At 39.0% G+C, this 19,482-nt stretch overlaps 1 protein-coding gene across 2 annotated transcripts in view; it reads right to left on the bottom strand.

Moving 5' to 3' along the window:
• Window positions 1–283: 283 nt before the first annotated feature.
• LOC105930421 (zinc finger and BTB domain-containing protein 10) overlaps window positions 284–19,482 on the bottom strand; it is a 32,243-nt gene continuing 13,044 nt past the window's right edge. The window contains exons 3-5 of one of the 2 annotated variants that reach the window (XM_012868633.3): window positions 12,230–12,295; window positions 8,146–8,321; window positions 284–3,656 (exon numbers count right to left, since the gene is read on the bottom strand). In XM_012868633.3, coding sequence (XP_012724087.2) covers window positions 3,375–3,656; window positions 8,146–8,321; window positions 12,230–12,295 — 524 coding nt within the window. In that variant the 3' untranslated portion in view covers window positions 284–3,374. The remainder of the gene's footprint in view (window positions 3,657–8,145; window positions 8,322–12,229; window positions 12,296–19,482) is intronic. The other variant, XM_012868634.3, reaches the window with a different exon arrangement.

The raw sequence follows: 19,482 nt of genomic DNA, 5'->3' as shown, positions 1-19,482 counted from the left end.
CACATGAATCCAGACCTGGAGAAAAAAAAAAATCTCTGATGTATGACTGATGCTGACAGTCAGCTGTTTGTCACGTTACACATCAACCACAGGCGTGTCAGAGTGAACGCTGTTATTAACACCTCAGACAACGGAGTCCCACTCACCATGAACTCCTTAAAAACACTCCAAGAGGTTTCACTCTGTGCTTCATTCATTGCTTAAAGTCAGTCATTCAAAGGAAATAAAGTTTTTCCATTTAATAAAGACTCAATGGGGGAGGGAAAAAAAGTGCCCAAAAAGGTTAAAGCAATATCAAAGTTTTATTCGTAAAATGTAGTACAGAGAGGAACAGTAGTACAATTCAGACAGAAAAAAGGAAAATGTAGTTCCATCTTTGAAAACCTTTGATAAAAACGTAAAAAGAGTAACCTGAATTTGCTTCGTGTTCGGAAAAAAAGGGCACTGAGGCGCGGCCCCTGGGTTTTGCATCACTGTTAAAATTCGAGACATAGAGAGAAGAGTTGAAAAATACAACCTTTTTTTTTTTTTTTATGCAACAGCGTAAAAAAATACAGCTGGGAAAAAAAACCTCTGCTTTACATCTGTAGTGTTTTTGCTTTGTTTGGGTTTGTTTTTTTTTAATTTGTTTTTTTTTTGGTTGATTTTTTTTTTCAGTTTTTGTGGGGTTTTATTTTGTCCATATAACAAATACAGCATGAAATCTATCATGATACATCATAGCTTTTGAGTTTCATTCATTACAGTAAAATCAGTAGGATGGTAAATAGTATCAAAAGAACAAACATGACAGAGATGGTGAGATGAACGAGCACACGGCGTGAACGGAGAAAGCAAAAAGGTAAAAAAAAAAAAAAATTCACCACAGCACGAGGTTTGTGGCTGTTTTCCGTTATTTCCATATATTCTTCTTCATACGTATTTATCTCATATATTCTCAACATATATTTTTCTATATATTTATATATAAATCCGCACCGTAACCTCTCCCTACTGTGACGTAAAGGTAAAAAGTGACACAAAGAGGATGAATATCTCTATGACTTAAAATATATCTTCTTCCACTGAGCGTAAAAAGGAAGTTACACGTCTTCGGTATCATTAGCACTTCAATACATTATTCCACTGCATACGAACAGATACTGCTGTTCCAAGGTTTAAACCCGCAAACAATCTGTGTTTCTTTACAAAAATAAAACAAAACAAAAAAAAACATGTGCTTGGTGAAACAAAAAGGAGGAAACATAAGTGTAAAAGACGACAAAATAAAAAAAAAATGAAACTAAATAAAGGTAAAGTGAATGATTCTGAAGCGTTAAAAACATTTAAAAAAATCTCAACAGTTACAGACACGAGCAAGGATTTTTGTCGTTTTATCTCTACACTAAGCAAGTATTCACCTGGCTTTTCCGCATACATTATATTCCAACAATAATTAATAAAAACAATTTTGGTTGGACAAATAGAAATTAACAGTCTTGATTGCATTTTGGAGTTTATATTCATATATATATATATATATATATAATATTAAATAACAAAAACAGGACATCTATTTAAAAAAAAAAAAAATATGCGACTGGAAGAAAGACAACAGTTTTTATATAGTTCCATTCAGACCCGCTTTTGGGGGAGAGACGCAAACATAAAAAGAAGACTCTTTTCATGAAAAGTAAGTGCATGTCTATGAGGCGCCATAGAGCTTCACTTTTTGTGGAACAAAGTGTTTTCTACCTGGCAGACCTAAAAAAAAAAAAAAAAAAAAACAATAAAGGAAAAATAAATGTACACACACTCAAAAAGACAAATTAAACTGATGACATTACTTTAAAAAAAAAAATGCAAAATGGAGTTTCTTTTAGACTTGAAAAACATCAGGCGTCATGAAGTCCTGCACATTTCTAACCCCACCCCATCACAAACCAACGTTCAAGTGATTAGAAATATATATATGTGTGAACTTGTTTCTGTTTTTTTTTAAGCTTTCAACCTCAGTACCAAAAATAAACAAACAGATAATCGATGTCCATTTAGGTCCTCAAGATGGCGATCACAAGTACAGTTGGTAGTTTTACAAAATAGAAGCAAAGAATTAAAAAATTAAAAAGGTGTGTGTGTGCGCGCGCGTTAAATTAAAAAGTAAAAAGCTTCAAAACGATGGCATAAAGCATACCTGATAGTCGCCGTAGCACAACAGTGTTCTATAGATTAAGCTGATTAAATATGCATAACTGAGTCAGTTGAAGCTTTTATGATTATAAACATCATATATAGCCTGTAGGTCCAGTATTCTGCGACAAGCATTACAGCACCAAACGTTTCGTCATTTGGCAAAAATTCAAGCTTTAAGTGAAAGTCAAATGCTTTTGTTTAATAATAATAATAATAATAATAAAGTGTTACTGTGACGCTGTGATTTGTATAAAGCTAGCGATAACATTTCCCGTCTTTTTCTATTTTTGTTTCATGTTTCCCCACCCTATTTAAAACAACAACACCCGACATTGTCTATTTTTTTCTCTCTCTCTCTCTCTCTTTTAAGTATATTCAGTAGTTTTTGATTCCTGCTAAATCTTGGTGTGCGGTCTGTTTGGCACAATATCACAGCCCTTTTTTTTCTTTTTAAATTAAATCATAAATATGGCTGTGATACATTAGAGTCACAAAACAGATTTTTTGGTTCCAAGATTTTTGCAGGGAAAGGAAATCGAAAAAAACAAACAAAGAAAAAAAAAAACGAATACACTATTTAGCGCCTCTAAACAAGATCTACAGAGCAAGTATCCCTCTTCCTGTGGACAGTAATGCTCTTCGTCTGTGTGCTTCAAGCAACACACTTTCAGATTGCTCGCGCACACAGAAAAACAAAAAAAAAAAAACGACAGAAAAACAAATTATAGCATTTAATAAGACCATTATAAGCTCTTTTCATAAATTAAATAATTAACATTTCTTTGTTTAGATGATTGGCCTACCTCAACTTGAAAAAGAAATAATAAAAATTACAACACCCCACCCAACTCGCACCCCGAAAACAAACAGGAAATAAAAATACATCACCATAAACCTGATTCATCATATAATCCGTCATTAGAATCACTCTCTTTGAGGCGCTGGGCCCAGAGTTGGACACATCATAATAATAATAATAATAATAATAATAACATCTGTACATCTTGGAGTTCCCATACTAACAAAGCTTTAAAAAAAAAAAAAAATCATCTCTTTGTTGTGTACTTGAACAATTAAGTAACCTCGAGGTTTGATAGCACTTTGGAGTTGATTGTTTACCAGCTAGGTTTTGTTTACATTTATATATATTAAACATCAACTTAATTTTTTTCAGATTTGTTTCTCAAGCTTGTTTAGATTTCTTAGTCCTCCACTGGGGCGCCAGCGGCGTTGCCCTCGCCCCAGTTTGATTGGTCGTTGTCGGCGGGCTCCTCTCCCTCCACGTCCTCCACTTCTTCCCCGTCAAAGTCCTCGTCGCGAGGAAACTCCATGCCCTCCATGCCCTCCTGAGTGGCTTGGTGCGAGTCGGCGCAATCGGCGCAGACGCCGTAGCGCCGCGACCCGTGACGGATGCCGACGCTGGCTGCTAGCATGAAGATCTTCTTGCAGACCATGCACTTGTATTTTTTGTCTTTCTTGTGCACCTAGGAGAAGGAAAAATAACCTTTTGTGACAATTTGTCAATTAAAATCTTAAACTACAGACGCTGAGCGCCTCTCAATGCTCACTTTAAACTAACGGCATTTTAAAATGACAGTTGGCAAACGACAAGTGCCATATGTGTAAAGCAGTAGACTGCAGGCTAGCTACCTGTGCAGATAGCCATTATTTAACAAGATAATGGCAGCTTATACTTAATGTTGTAAATATACAGTTACTGATCAAAATCAAGACGATTTCAAGCATGACTGCTTATCAGGCGCTGGGAAAGTTCCTGTAAGCAAGCACAAAATGCCTAAGAGCTATCAGGTTGCACGACAACACCCTTCAGTTTAGAAGTTGTTACTAAGGGTAGAATTTCAAAACTGGGTTGGCCTTTCTGGTAAAGCACAATTGGTTTAAATCCTATTTTTTTTAAAAAGGACAGGGACTTTTTGTGCCAGTAGGTAACTAGTATCATGTGGGGAACCCCACATGTAATCAGTAGTTAGATTACATGTGGGGTTCCCCAAGGGTCCATCCTGGGTCCCCTCCTTCAATATCTACATGCTCCCTCTAGCTCAGATTTTAAAAATAACATCAGGTACCATAACTATGCAGACGACACACAGTTCTACATCACCATGTCACCATGTGAAAATGAACCCATCCAAGCACTGAGTAAATGCCTAGAAGAAATCAATGCATGGAGGTGCCAACATTTGCTACAGTTAGGGCTAAAAAAATAATAACAAAACTGAGGTAATTATTTTGTACCGATAGAGGAGAGATCAAAAGTTAACGTACAGCTTCAGCTAGAAACCAATGATCTGGGAGTAGTGGTGGACTCGGACCTGAACCTCCAAAAGCATCTAAACACAATTACAAAGTTGGCTTTCTATCACTTGAAGAACATTTCCAGGATTAAAGGACTGATCTCTCAGCAGGATCTGGAAAAAATAATCCATGCATTTACCTTAAGTCGAATTGATTACTGCAACGGTGTTTTCACAGGTCTGCCAAAAAAGTCAATATGACAACTGCAGCTGATCTAGAACGCTGCTGCCCGCGTCCTCACTAAGACTAACCCCCTAATTCCACATCCTCTGCTCCTGAACGTGTTCGCACCGTTGCAGACCGCCTCCGTGAGTCTGTGAAGGGCAATGCCTACTAAATCCACGGTTACTCAGTCTTGCTCTGTTCTGAGTTCCATGAAAAACTATTTCAACAACTGCTGGAAAACCAATTAAGTCAACCAATTTTGCAGTGATACAATTAAGAGCCACTTCCTGGTCTGGTTACCTTGTTGTAGTGTGACCAGTATGTAAGCTCGAAGCAGCACGTTCCAGGCAAGTACAGCACGCTGCAGTGAACTTAATTTGCTTAAACTCTCTTAAGCCTTACAGAAAATACAAAAGGACCACAGTTGAAAATTATCTTTCATCCGTATGAACAAAAAGGCCTTAGGCTTGAACTCCATGTTCTGAAAGTGTAGCAGGTTGTGTGTCCGACTGTAGCGAGTTTGGTCAAAAGGGGCTGGTTCTGGTCAGCAGGAACTGGGTTAAAATACCCAGCTGGCTGCAAGCAATGGCTTTATAATCAACGTCTAGATATATGAAGGAAAAAGAGGCTGCCGCGCAGCTTTCAGCATTTACAGCCATCAAAACAGGAACGAGTCTTAATCCAACACAACTACACTGAGTTCCTGGTTTATCTTGAACATATACATGCAAAGAATTTCTAGAAACTACATTTTTGTTTTAACCCTGAGTAACTCCAATAGTTTTCTGTATTTTTATGTTAACATCTTTCATTAGCCATTTGTCGCAGAATTTCATCACTTCGCTGTTCTGCTCTTTATAGAGTAAAATTAGTAATATTAGCAGCTTTTTGGCTGTCAGACGATCTGCTCAGGTTGCACCTGGGGATTGCTGTTAACAGAAAAGCTGCTGGTAGCTCGCTAAATGGGCTTTTAGTTTAGCAATTAAAATATGCAATTTATGAAAATGTTATTTTTGGAAAATCTGGGAAAAAATAAAAACCTTGGTGCCTTGCTACATACCAGTGTCATAGGTTTCAAAACTGCTAAAATTTTCTGTCATGGATTACTCCTATGATAAAAAACCAACATGTTGACGGCAGGGAATGAGCCTCATTCTGGGAGTCGGACCAAAATTACTGATGGTTATGGTGTTAAAGCTAAAAGAGTACTACACATTACTCCCAATGCGGTTTTTAAACTGAATTAAAATGTGTAATAATCTGCTAAATAAACACACTTACCCACTCGGGCTACAACTAACGATTATTTTTATTGGCGACTAATCTAGTGATCATTTTTTCCATTAGTCGACTAATCACGATTTTTTTTTTGTATGATCTCCATCACATCAGTTGCTTGTAAAAATATTTAGACTCACCTGTTCTTGTCTAAACACCTTTTAAACACCTCTTTATTTCCTCTTGTTGTCACTACTTTATCATCTTTGTAAAACAATGCTCCATAAAATATTTTTATTTTTTATATTTCTATCAAAGTAGATTTTTTTTTACTGTGAAAATGTTACAATCTTGAAGCTTTTAACATTGCTTAATGTTTAAAAAGATTTTAAGCCATAGTATATAAAAAAAGAGAGAGGCATATTAACATGTTTGCAGTCAGGCTTGTTCTCTTTTATTAGGAAATATTTCCAGCATTAATATTAAGAACAGGTTAATTATTAATTTCCAAATAAACTCCATTGCTGTAGGTAGACATTAATGTTGAATAAAACTATCCCGTCATGTAGCTTCACATTAATCTTAGTGATTAGTGGTGCCCAATACCTGTATCGGGCCCAATACCTGTGTCAAGTACCCGTACTAGTAAAAGCAACCCGATACTCTGAACCGATACCAATTTTCCTCCTACGCTGCGATTTAAACACTAGATACCTCTCTAAACCAGGTAAGTGGTGCTATACACCAAGAGGTTGTTTGCTAACCCTTCAAAAGAAAAAAGCAGAGAAGATAACTGAAGCTCTAACCCACATGTCAAACTCAAGGCCAACGGGCCGAATCCGTCCCCTTAATGGTAGTTTATCCGCCCTCAAACTGTATAAACTGGGCCTAATGGTGCTACTTTATGTTATTGTGCAGCTTTTTTATATTTTTTATGTGAACTGAAATGAAATTAAGAAATTAAAAGTATCATCCACACACGTGCAACCGGCCCATTAAATGACTTCATGATGCCAAAGTGGCCTAATGTTAAAAATTAGTTACCAAATTCATCATCCTTGATGGTCAGTCGTTTTCAGTGGTCAATGATTGTTAAGTTATTTGTGATCTGTAAGTACCAAGTTATTAAGTACTCAGTATCGGTACTTGGAATAGGCAAGTATTTAAACTGAAGTACTCATACTTGTACTCGGTCTGGAAAAAATGGTATAATTAACACTGAAATAAACCCAATAAAAACAGTTAGATATCATCCGATTGAATTGCAGCGGTAGATCCAAAACAGTCTGCCCCCTGGAGGCCGCCTACTCCTGATGAGCTTAATCGCCCACTCAGTTTACATCTGGGAGAAGCACAGCGAAAACAGACACAACTAAGCCATATCTTTATAAACCAAGCAGATATTTTGCCGTTGCAGTCACATTCTCACCTAAAACCAATCTGAAAGTTCATTTTGTATCAAAGAAAGCGCAATTTATAAAACTTCACTAACTTTAGTGCCTTTTTCTTTCGGCTGGAGCCGTGAGTGGGTCATGTGATGGGGGGCTCTTTGCTCACTGGGGAACTGAGTCTATACTGCCCTCTGCTGCAGTCTTAGTGAACTGCAGGTAATTCAATCTACTACTGAAAGTTAAATATTGAGACCGCAGCAATGTTTATAAATTTTTTTAAACGAAACAATATTTCATTAGCGACATTGTTGATAATGTCGACTAATCGTTGCAGCCCTTTTACCTACTATTAAATTAAGCAATTTTTAAAACATCATTGCTGCTTTGTTTCAACAGCAGGGTGAAACGTTGCTATTCTGGCTATGCATTTTTACATAAACCTTTATACTATAATATCTGTCTTCTTATTCAAAAGTATGCTGTAAATATCTCCCATCAGCCCTGCTTGGATTATAGCGTGTTTTTCCTTTTGTTTATCAAGTTTCGTGGGTTCTCCAGATGGGCTCCATTTATTCTTCCTAGATTTAATACCTTCTCACTTTTATCGTTTCTTTTTCTTTGGCTTATGAGCACCGGACCGTTTTTGTACCACTTTGTGAGTGAACCCACATTACTCCCTGTTTAAAAGAGAACTGATAACAGTCAAAAAGACTCCCCTCCCTCGAGGAGAGCTGCCAGACGCAGAACACAAGGTGGTGTGGAATGAGGTGAGAGGGGCCAAAAATCTGTAGAGTTTGGCAGCGCTCGGAGGATGCGCATCGAGTGGTGGTGAGACGGAGGAAAGGAGGAGGAGGAGGAGGTTTGTGTGCATGTGAAGGCTCACCAGGGAATGTCTCTTTACGTGCTCGCGGCGGGTGAAGAGCTTGCCGCAGATGTCGCAGCTGAAGGAGCGCACACCTGAGTGGATGATCAGGTGCCTCTTGAGTGTGCGGCGGTGCTTGGCGATGTAGTTACAGTGGGGGCACTTGAGCTTATTGAGGGCTAGGTGCGAGGCCTCGCCTGAGGAGAGAAAAACAAATCCGCAGAGGAAGATCAACCAAAGTCCCAGCCTCACTCCCCGAAGTGAAACTCTAATTTGAATTGTCGGGAACGTCCTTTACACCGACAACACAAAGAGAGACAGAGAGAGAGAGCAAGACTATTATCATAAAAGCTACAATTCAATCCGAGGACGTCCTAATGAGAAAAGGGGTGTGTCAGGAACCAATATCCTGTTTATCTAATCAGTTGAGAGGAGAGATGCGGTGACCATTACAGCAAAGACAAACCACAAACTCAAAACATGCATTAAACATCATTTGGTCCAAGCTATCCAAGTCTCATAAGCTGCAAAGACGCAAATGAAATCATTAAAGCCTTCTGTGTGGCTGTTGCTACGTTACCGGCGCACTACATGGAAAGAGGCACGGCGGCCTAATGCTAATTAGGAAGCATGGTAGTTCAACCAATAATAATAAAAAAAATAATTATTCAGCTAGACTGAATAAACAACCTAAAATTACACCTTTTCACCGCACAATAACGTCAAAGTTATTCTCCAATAACTGAGTTTTCTAACTACGTAGAACATAGAAATGTGTTTTTTTTTTTTTTTTTTGCAAGAGGGTGTTTTGCAGGGAGGACCGTATTGATCCTGAAAATGCTTTAGTGATCGTCTACGTGTTGAGAGAGGGGTGGGGGTGTGACAGGGCAGGTCCTTTTGTTTAGGCCAGAGAGAGCAAAAACAGAGGCGTTGTTAAGGTAGCTTGCCAAGGGGCGAGGAGGGGGGGATGGTTGATGAGAAGCAGGTCACCTGTGTATTCCCCTTGTGTGTGTCTGTGTGTGTCTGTGTGTGTTTTAAACACAGCTGAAAAGAAGCATGTGGGGGTACTACAAGCTGTTCATTTAAGCTAGGTGGAAAACTGCATTCCCTTCACTTTCTGTTCTCCCGTCCGTGGAGCAAAGCCGTGGTTTTAAAAGCGTCACGTTAACAGATATTAATAAACGGGAGGAGGTAATCTGTGTTCTTTGCTTTTATATGAAGTTTTCCTGCAGAAGGATTGAAGATAACTAAAGCTCTCCTCCTTCGTTTCCCCTTCGAGCTTTTTCAGGCGACTTCGCCCAACTCTACACCAGCTGTTTGCTCCTTGCCTGACCAGTGAATCTGTACATGTATGATGAGACAGTTGCATAAAAAAAAAAAAACATCAGAAAGGAGCATTAAAACGGAAGACCACCATTAGAAAACCACTGATATTGGTTCAAGTTATTTTTCATAGCTAACCCTATTCTCAAACACATAACATGAAAACGGAGTAAGAAAAAGCCTACCAGTCATCCATGCTTTTAGCAGTAGATCGTTTTGCCTTTTAACTAAGAAGAATTTGAACTATTCTAGCTGAAATTACTGTAATTTAACCATTGCAACCAAAATAAATTGCAACGACCCAGTCCAGCAAATGCATCATGCCTTGTTCAAGATGTCTGCCCCATCTCTGTTGCGCGTTTAGCGTTTTCTGTACCCAATACCCTCCGGAGGAATAAAAAAGGGACAAATCTGTGCATTACTGCCACCTTGTGGTAGCGCCTGTAGCTTCACATGATGGCCACTTTGACAAATATTTGCACAATTCACCCAATTATTTCCATATTCACTTATTTATGACTTATGGCAACTAACGTCATACAGAATGATATTACCGTCCTGCACGTCTGACCTTCACGTTCATAGACATCCACTGTTAAAAAGCATGATATCAGGAAAGATGGAATTATAATACTATTGCTGACAATTATGATTATCCTTTCAATTAACCCACATTTCCCTGTGTTTATTCTATGATTACACAAAGTTGCCACCAGTAACCTATGGCAAGACAGTCACTAGAAATATACATCACGTGTGGATATTAATGCCCTTCGAAGGCATTACCAGAAATGTCTTCCATAAAGTCCATTAATTTGTGATAATGGACACCTTAAAGGCCATTATCCTGCTTATACTAGGTCACTTACGAATTAAATAAATATTAAACCAATTATTAATACTTTAATATTTCTTTCACCGTTAAAATCTTAAATTTTTCACAAAAAACAGCTGAGAGAACCATTTAACATCTCTTGTTTTGACACATTGCCAAGGTAACCAGCATCAACTGTCTCGCCGTTACCAGCTAACGATTGAGGCAGCGCGATAATTTACAACAATCAGGCTATTTGACCAAAACCTATTTTTAGAAGTGTCCTATGACACTTTTTAACGGACACCCTGCAGCCGATCAGAATCGAGTATTCACCCATACCACGGTATAAGGGCATTTAAAGTGCATCCAACTCAACATATTTAATATAATGCATGACTCCTGAAATATACAGCATCTTAATCAAAATACAGCATCCATCAGTCCTTTGCGATTGTAGAGCTCCACTTCAAAGTTACTGGCTTGACCTTTTTATTTTGTGACACCTTTATGAAGGTATTTTGATCCCTTTATGATCAGAAATATTTGTACATTATCGTAAGCAACCGGACGGTGTAACCTCAAGACTGAAACGTTTTCTAACTTCAGTGTAGGGGTGAAATAAAACAGATCTTAACCGTATTTTTGATTAGGCTGCGGGATGGTGGCAAACAAGAAGTGTGGATGTTATTGTTAAACACTGCGATGGTGACATGAACTGTGATTAGGCCACATTTAACTCACTGCTCACTTTCTCCTCCATCATCATGTCCCCAGAGCTCTCCCTGATATTTACCATCTCAGTTGCTAAGATCTACATCGGTTGTGGGCGTTGCCATCCCATTCAACTTGCCAAATATAGTATTGGCATGCAGGGATTGCATGCCTAATAACAAACCAAAAAATTTCTCTTTTTTCAACTTTTTCTAAAAGGTTTTGTAAATCTTTTAACTGTTCCGCCCAATTTTATTCCAGATTTTGAACAAGAGATGACCAAAAGACATCCAGATTTTAACTGCCAACCCCTACTGCCGTGACACCAGTTCTGTGTACAGGTACAATACAGTACATATCACAACAGATCGAGAATTTCAAGTGCAAACGGAGCCCCGTAGAAGCTCCTACATTTCCAATTTCCTAGTTTGACGGAAAACTATCTGGGGCAGCAGCTGTTTTCTCGCTAAAAGGAAGACTTCAAGATCCAAAATGGCAACTGCAGAACAGCAAGATAGCAACAAACTGCTCATCTGAACTTCTAAAAGGTCTGTATCTTGATAAGTAAGGTCACTTCTAGCTTTATATGAGTTCTTACAGTGTTCTAGTGCATTAAATGGTTGTGATGCCAATAAAAAGAAGGCATGGTCCCTGCGCACAAACATGAACAAACCCCACTAGTTGTGAGTTCGGCGTTAATTCACGTCCAGATGCGGGTTCTGAACCGAGCTGTGAATGGAAAGCTGGTTTAGTGAACAATGCTGACTCTCTCTGTGGCACATTCTGAAAAAAAAAAAAAAATGTACGTCAAAGACATGTTTTGTTTCTACCTGTGCTTTGTATGAACGTTTTCACGCCATTAGCCCGGGAACAAAAGTCTCACGCTTCTGTGTTCCTGTTTGCTCTGCTGTAACAACCCACAACGCACCGGAGGAACGGTTCCCCCCCTGAGAAAAGGTCTGTTTTTTTTTTAGTTCAGGAATATTTTTTCAAATCTAAATAGAAAAAAAATACATAAATAAAAAAAAAATAATAATAATAAAAAAACAAAAAAACTTCTGAACAAAATGGCCTCAGCTTTGTCAACAACACTTAAAAACCGGTTGAACTTCAACGGGACTGGATGGTTTAAAGGAGCTGCTTGTAAAAGTGTGACCCAAACCCCATTCAAAAAAAAAAAAAAAAAAAGAAGATGCACATAAACAAAATCTTTACTAAATCAATCTAGCTGTACTCTAGAGAGTGGCGTCTTACCATTCTCCCAGGACTCCCCTTGCTGTAAGTCTTGCATGATGCTATACTGGATCTGATTGGCCAGCTCTGGGAAAAGGGAAGGAGGGGACAAGGGAAGGGAGAAAGAGAGAGGAGAGGTGGGTGAGACCCTGTGTGGGGAGGGGGGGTGGGGGTGGGGGGGATGCACACCTCACGATGTTCTGTGTACACAGCCCAACCACCCCCACCACTCGACACAAAAGGAGGTTCCGGAGAACAAAAAAATAGGTAAACAGAAACTCATAGAAGCCTCCTGTATGCAACGCGGTGGTTCCCAAGACGGCAACAAGCTAACTGGGTTTCCAGCAGGGCGGGGGTTAATTAGAGAATGACAGAGTGGAGCCTTCACACCGGCTCATCTTACACTCTGCTTTTGTAAGCACCTGTGGATGTGTGAGTATACCCTTCCTAAAGCATCAGCGCTTAGAGCACATTAAAGACACACCCCTATGTGTGTGTGTGTGTGTGTGTTCATGCTCCCTGGGTCAATATTTGGAATAGTGAGGACAGCCCTGGTGCATTAGAGTGGATTAGGGAATGAAGGGACAGCCCCTGGCAGCTTTGCACCTCTAAGGGACTGGGGTTGGCTTGGGAGGAGGGGTGGGGGGGGGGGGGTAATCGTGCATGGGTGTGAGCGCTGTAGAGGCGGCGGTTCATGCAAATGCCCACCTGCTCTATATGCCTGTGCAGATCTGAGCCAACAGCCCTGCTAGGAGGCAGTCAGAGCAACTTGCTGGCTTTTTTTTTTTAAAAGAGTTGGTCGGTGGCCTCAGCGCAGCAAGAGCAGCAGCCACTCATAATAAAAAGTATTTTAATCCTGTAAACCACTTTTAGCTGGGCAGGTTTTTAAAAAAAAAACACAACAATGGGACTCTAAGCGCACAACAGCAGTTTCTACTGCTCTGACTCTACGAAGACTTTATAGTCCGACCTATTCACCAGACCCAGGTTTAGGAGAAAGGTTTTTTTTTTTGATACGTGCAAATTACAATAAATTGTGTTGATTGTTGTAAAAAAAAATAAAAAGATTTAAAAAAAATAAACAAAAACTGTGTAGAGCAGGCGCTTGAATGCCACCATTCAGACAACTAGGTTTCCATCCTCGCAGCCCGGCATCAAAACTGACGCCAAATGAAAGCCAGAAGCGTGACATCACTGTGGGAAACTGGGACAGCCAACGTTGCTGCACAATTATTCACAGGTTCAGACGGGAGCATGCAACCAGGCTGCAGAGCTTTAGCACTTACATCACAACAGCAACAAAAAAAAAGGTACTATTCAGTGAAAACCTTTCACCGTCAGCAAAAAAAAAAAAAAAAGGGACAAAGCATTCCAAACACTCTAGGTATTCTCAATTTATGCCTTTTAAAAAAGAAAACATTCAAGTAAAACATGTCTAACATTTAAGAGACTGAGACGTCTCTACAGGGAGTCCTAGAAAACTAGAGCGAGATAGCGTGGAAGATGCATCTTCACATACTGACGACGCTTAAGTAACACATCGTCTGTAAATGGGACAGGACAATTGGGTTGTTAAAAAAAAAAAAAAAAAAAAAAAAACATGAAGTGGGTTAGGAGAACTCCACATCAGAAAAGTGTGGTGAGTAACACTGAGCTCTGAAGCCATTTTATCACCAAGTGCGGATCCTGATATCTGGGTCTACACACAAGGTTACTTACCCCTTTGCATGATGGGAAAGCGAGAAAAAACACATTTTACCACACGACACTTACTTCGCATTAGCTGTCACACTGTCAGCTAATGCGAGCTTTAAGTGTTTGTGACCAGATACTTTGTCCTGCGTGGCTATTACTATCCACCACAAACTAGACGGTCACAGCAAATACACAGTGCGCTTCAATATCTTTATACAGTTGAACAAAAACCCTCTAGAGAGCGCAAGGGTGCACCCTAGATAGGGTCACATTTATCTTCTGTAAGGGAACATGATAGTGTGGCTACCAGGACGACCCTTGGGACCACTTATAGGTAAATCTAAGTGAATTGTTTAGTAGCGGCCAATTAGAGAGCTGTTTAAATGACGCCGTAGAGGAGTGAACTACACTGACTGGTCAGAAATAACCTCTATGAAGAAAACTGCGCCGCAAAATCAGAAGCCCTACCTTGTAATGCCTATCCGAATCTAGAAAATACATTATATTATAGATGCTAAACTAAAAGAAAATAGAACCCTACAGCCAGAAGTAGAGGGCGAGACCGGGTAGGAAAGGAAACAGAGAGCGCTCAGAAATCAACCAGTTTGCTGCAGGGGCTGAAAAACGTTGCACAAGCACAAAATTGGCAACAATCTAACAAAAATGTATTACTTTTAATTTGTTTCTCTCTCTCTCTCCACAACTAGGTTACTTGTTCTTTCAGATCTGGATCAATTTGACCTTTTGTCAAATCATCCCCCTTTTTTAATCAAATGCTGAATTTTGACCCATAAAACCCTTTACTGCTCATGGACTTTGACAATATTAATTTATTTATCATGCAAGTTACATATTTTGATAAATTACAGAACATAATAATTAGAATAAAATGCTATAACAAATAAACTGGTCAAACCTGGACTGAATTATTCTACACACTGCTAAAACGGAACTTAAAATAAGTAAAATGTTCTTAATACTTGTGTATTTGTCCTTGATTTGAGCAGGTAAATAAGATGATTTGCCAATGGAACAAGATTTTTGCACTTAAAATAGGAACAACTCATCTCAATCATCTTATTTCAAGTGCAGGATGTCTAATTATCTTATTTTAGGGGTCAAAATACTCATTCCATTGGCAGATAATCTTATTTACCTGCTCTAATCAAGGACAAATACACTAACTTAAAAGAACATTTTACCTATTTTTAGATCTGTTTTTGCAGTGCACCGATAACAGAAAACTCACCTGTGTACAAAAAGTTAAATAAAAGCTAAAAATCTCACACTTATCAGTTAATCATACAGGATTTTTTTTTTAAGAAATTTTACATTAAACCCTATTTCCACCAATAGGGGCTCTAATGACAGTTCGGGCCAATTCACTTATTGGTTATTTGAGAGATTATGTGACCTTCGATTAAACTAAACAAACTCATCCGCCAGCTCCTGCAGCTAGAAATTATTTATCAGCATAAAACAACCACAATTCCCTACAGTAGACCATGAACTGATTAAAAAAAGAAAACTGGTCGTCTGCGGGTGAGATGTGCCGAAGCAAGGTCAGTCCGAAGCGACCCGCGTCAAGGGGAAAAAGTCTGGCACAAACTAGGCCAAAACTGCAAAAAAAACTGCAAAAAAAACTGCAAAAAAAACTGCAAAAAAAAAAAAAAAAAAAAAAGCTAAACGGGGAAGGAAACTTCCAGAAGCTGCTCGTTTCTTATGATTTATGGGGATAGTTGGCATTTTGTTGTTGTTGGGTTCTATAAAGTTTTAAAACTGTTGATTTTTTTTTATATACTGTTGGATTTGTAGTGTTATTGAGTGCTCTGAAAGGCACTTCAAATAAAACATATTAATATTATTATTATTACATTTGTGGAAAGAGGTTTCACCCCTGAGGGTTTGTAGTAAACTAAAATCTTCACAGCGATAGAAGGCAACAATTTGATGAAAGTTCCTGTTTGAATCAATAATAAAAAAAAAAAAAATGTATATCTGTGGATTACAACACTACATTAATGTTTACTGAGTTTTCCCAGCCGACCACATCCATGCTGCGGACGCAAAAACGCATTAGTAAAAAAAAAAAAAAAACATTATTGTTCAGGGCGGATAATAATTTACTAACAACTTAGAGAGCTGGAAAAAGGACAGAAATCTAGCATCTGCAGTGCCGTGGCTCAAATGAGCCGAATTAGAGCGGACCGATGAGACGCAGCCGGCAGCTTTGACCATCGCCTCTTAATGTAGGAACGCAGACGTTGATCAGCTGAGAAAACAACAAACTCTATCGCCACAAGTGAAAAGCTTGGCCTGTTAATGTCTCCTAATAGTTTGAGGATCTCTTCTGTTTTCTGCAAACTATGCGATGACATCCTTCTGCTCGAGGTGAAGGAATTACTGCTGATAATTAACTCAACAGGAATTATCCCTTTCAAGAAGGAGCCCAGGTCATCTTCTGAGTCCAAAAGGGGAAAAAAAAAACTGCACCAGAATTGCACGTTTTAGCTTATAGTTTGTAAAAATTACCTCCAGTTCTAACAGCAATATTTTTATGCGTTTATGACGATGTCGAATAGTCATAAACACATGACTTTAATGTGCCACATTAAAAACAAAAGTGTCTTTCGGGAAACCCGTCTACATGGACACATCTCTATAATCAAAGGTTCTCAAAAGAGATGCACCGATATCCGATACCTGGATCGGATATCGGTTCAAATATTGACTAATTAGCCGGAACGGAGATCGGATGGATGACGCTGATCCAGCATTCCGATCCAGTCATTTCTTTTTTTTTTTATAATCATACACAGCAATGCAGTTTCGGCGATCTAGTCACTTCTATGTTTGCAACGGCAGATACGCAGAGCACGCACAGCAGCTAGCGGTGAGCAAACACAGGGCAACATGGAGCAGGTGCCGGACCGAGCCAAGTCTGCTATTTGGAAACATTTCAAAGTCGATGCGCCAACAAGTCCGACGGCACAATGCAGCATCTGCAATGCGCAAGTTACAAGGGGGGTGATAAGGTAAATTCAACACCACAAACTTAAATAAGCACCCAATAACCGATATGCTTAGCCCAGATATCGATTGGGGCATCTCCAGCAAACAGAGCAACTGGACCGATCAAAGTCTGGTATTTGGGAACATTTCAAACTTGATACGCCAACAAGTTTGAATGCAACGTGAAAATTGCGAGTGGTGGTGATAAGGTTGGTAAATTCAACACCACAAGCATGGCAAGGTATACAGTAGTATCATCTCAGCCCAGGTATTGGTATCGGATTGGAAAAAGCCGGATCGGTGCATTTCCAGTTCTCACAGAGTTTAAAGCTTCACAATAAAAGGGCCTATTTAAACTGAATGAGATGAAGCGGCATTTTCTTCGACTATCAGACTATTCAGGAACCAGCCTCCATCTTTCTTTGGAAAAATTTGCGCAAATGAATAAACAGAGCTGAGCGATAAAGATGTGCGAAGAACTTGGAAAAAAAGTGAACCGGTCTTTGACTAGGCTATCACATCACCCCGGACCTCTTCTCGTGCACGCATTACTAGAGCCATTGGAGGAGTCGGAGGCACTAAGAGCATTCAAGTGCATTTAGGAAGGCCTGGGGGAGCAACAGTTTCCCCTGCTTCCTTCATTATCCTGCATCAGGGAGGCCTTTGCTCTCAAACATACTGAAAGCAGTTCTCCATTTCTGCACACCATTTGTGCCACACATACACACACATACACACTCCTCCCCCCCGTCCATACCACTTCACTTAATATGTGATATCATTAGGGGCTAAATGGGACGGGCAGAAGGAGGCGGTTTGAGCCAGGAGATTACCAAAGGCACTGCACCCAGAATAGATATATAAATAAATATATAACCCCCCCCCTCCAAGGGTATGTTAAACAGAACAATATACAGATTAAGAGATACAGGAAGGTAGCACAAGGTAAAATGATAAGAGAATTGGAAAAAAGAACAATGTTATCAACCAAAAAGGCCTAAATGTGAAAGGAGGGCATCATTCAATACAGTGGTGGCGATAAAAAAAAAAAATTATTATTTATTTATATATATATATATATATATATAAATAAATAATAATTTTTTTTTTTTTTTCTCTTTTTTTTTTCTTCCTCTCCCCTCGTTAAAATTCAGAAAAAAAAATTTGAATCTAAAAAGCAGAAATGGTTGAGGGGGCAGATAAACAGCAAGCTAGTTGGGTAACAGTACCGCTGGACACGGCTCTTACAAGCCCTCACTATGACTACAGAATCAATCATAACACGTCACTCAAATAAATAGGAAGCAGAAAGCTACAGAGTAGGAGTAAAAAGCTCCAACATGAACTTTTATGGCTACACTTAAACCGTTTCAGCGAGAAAAACCCCCAGATTCGTTCACAGATTATTTATATCCCTACATTCCTTTCACAACATTTCTGACATTCTTGTATCATCAGCAGCATGCAAATAAGATGCATAAAACGGGTCAACCCCAAAATGTTAGTCCAACTGGTCTTTGTAGGACATTCTTCTCTGACCCTTCTCTGACCCCGGCCATTGTTAATCTTTAGGTACTAGAAGCTTATGTACTAGAGGCTACTTAAACATGCAAAGCACGTTAAACTGAATGCCCTCCCACCCCGGCTGTCTCTTTCCAGAGCTTCTCATTCACAGATCAGCTGTAAGATTGCGACCAATAAACTCTTTAAAACCAGAAAGTGGGCTTGATACGTTAAGTAGCAAGTGAGCGAGCTGAGGTTGAGCTTCGTGTGTTAAAAACAGGTAAAAACGGACGACACTAAATATCAGCGTAGCTTAAATATTTCTAGTCTGCAGTAATGAGATCAGGACTATTGTCGTCCAAGGTGAGGCAACTGGAGAACCAGCAACAAGGGGAAGGCAGCCAAGGCCCGCTGATACCCAATCAGAACTGCTCAGCTTATGATAAGATTTAAACTGTTTATTGATAGAAAAATGTCAGAACACACAGAACAAAAAGTCTTGCAGAGTATGGAGCTCTGGAGCGGCAGAAAAAGGTTTAAAAATATCTATATTTTCCAGACTATAATCTGCTCAATACTTAATACTGCTCCCAGTTTTGTAACATCCAGAACATTTTAGGGTATAAATCATTTTTATGATTTATGTTTTACAAATTAGAAAAGTCATGAAGTTGGCATCTGATCTGGCAAAATAGAAAAGGGTTATTTTCCCCTCACTTTTTAAGATTACGGTTAAGGGTGGTTTCTTTTTAAAGTAGTGTTTCTGATTCCTAAGAATCATTTTTAATTTAAAAGGATGACGCAAATATATAAGCATCGATACTTCGTCTGTTATCTAAACAAGACTTGGTGTGTAAGAAGAACCATAGTTCCAGTTTAAAACCCTAATCCAACAGGGTGTTGATGCCAATAAAATAAAAAAGGCCTTTTTATTGTTTAAATGAGTGCACATCTATCAGAGTCACTGAAATATTATTTAACGTAAAAAGCCTTTGAATTTTCAGAAATAAGTTTGAATTCAGGTAATAAAACAGGAAATAAAGAGTAGGATCTCAAAAAAAAAA

Source organism: Fundulus heteroclitus, chromosome 13, assembly GCF_011125445.2.
Source record: "Fundulus heteroclitus isolate FHET01 chromosome 13, MU-UCD_Fhet_4.1, whole genome shotgun sequence".
Taxonomy (NCBI): domain Eukaryota; kingdom Metazoa; phylum Chordata; class Actinopteri; order Cyprinodontiformes; family Fundulidae; genus Fundulus; species Fundulus heteroclitus.
This window is presented reverse-complemented; position numbering and strand designations above follow the sequence as displayed.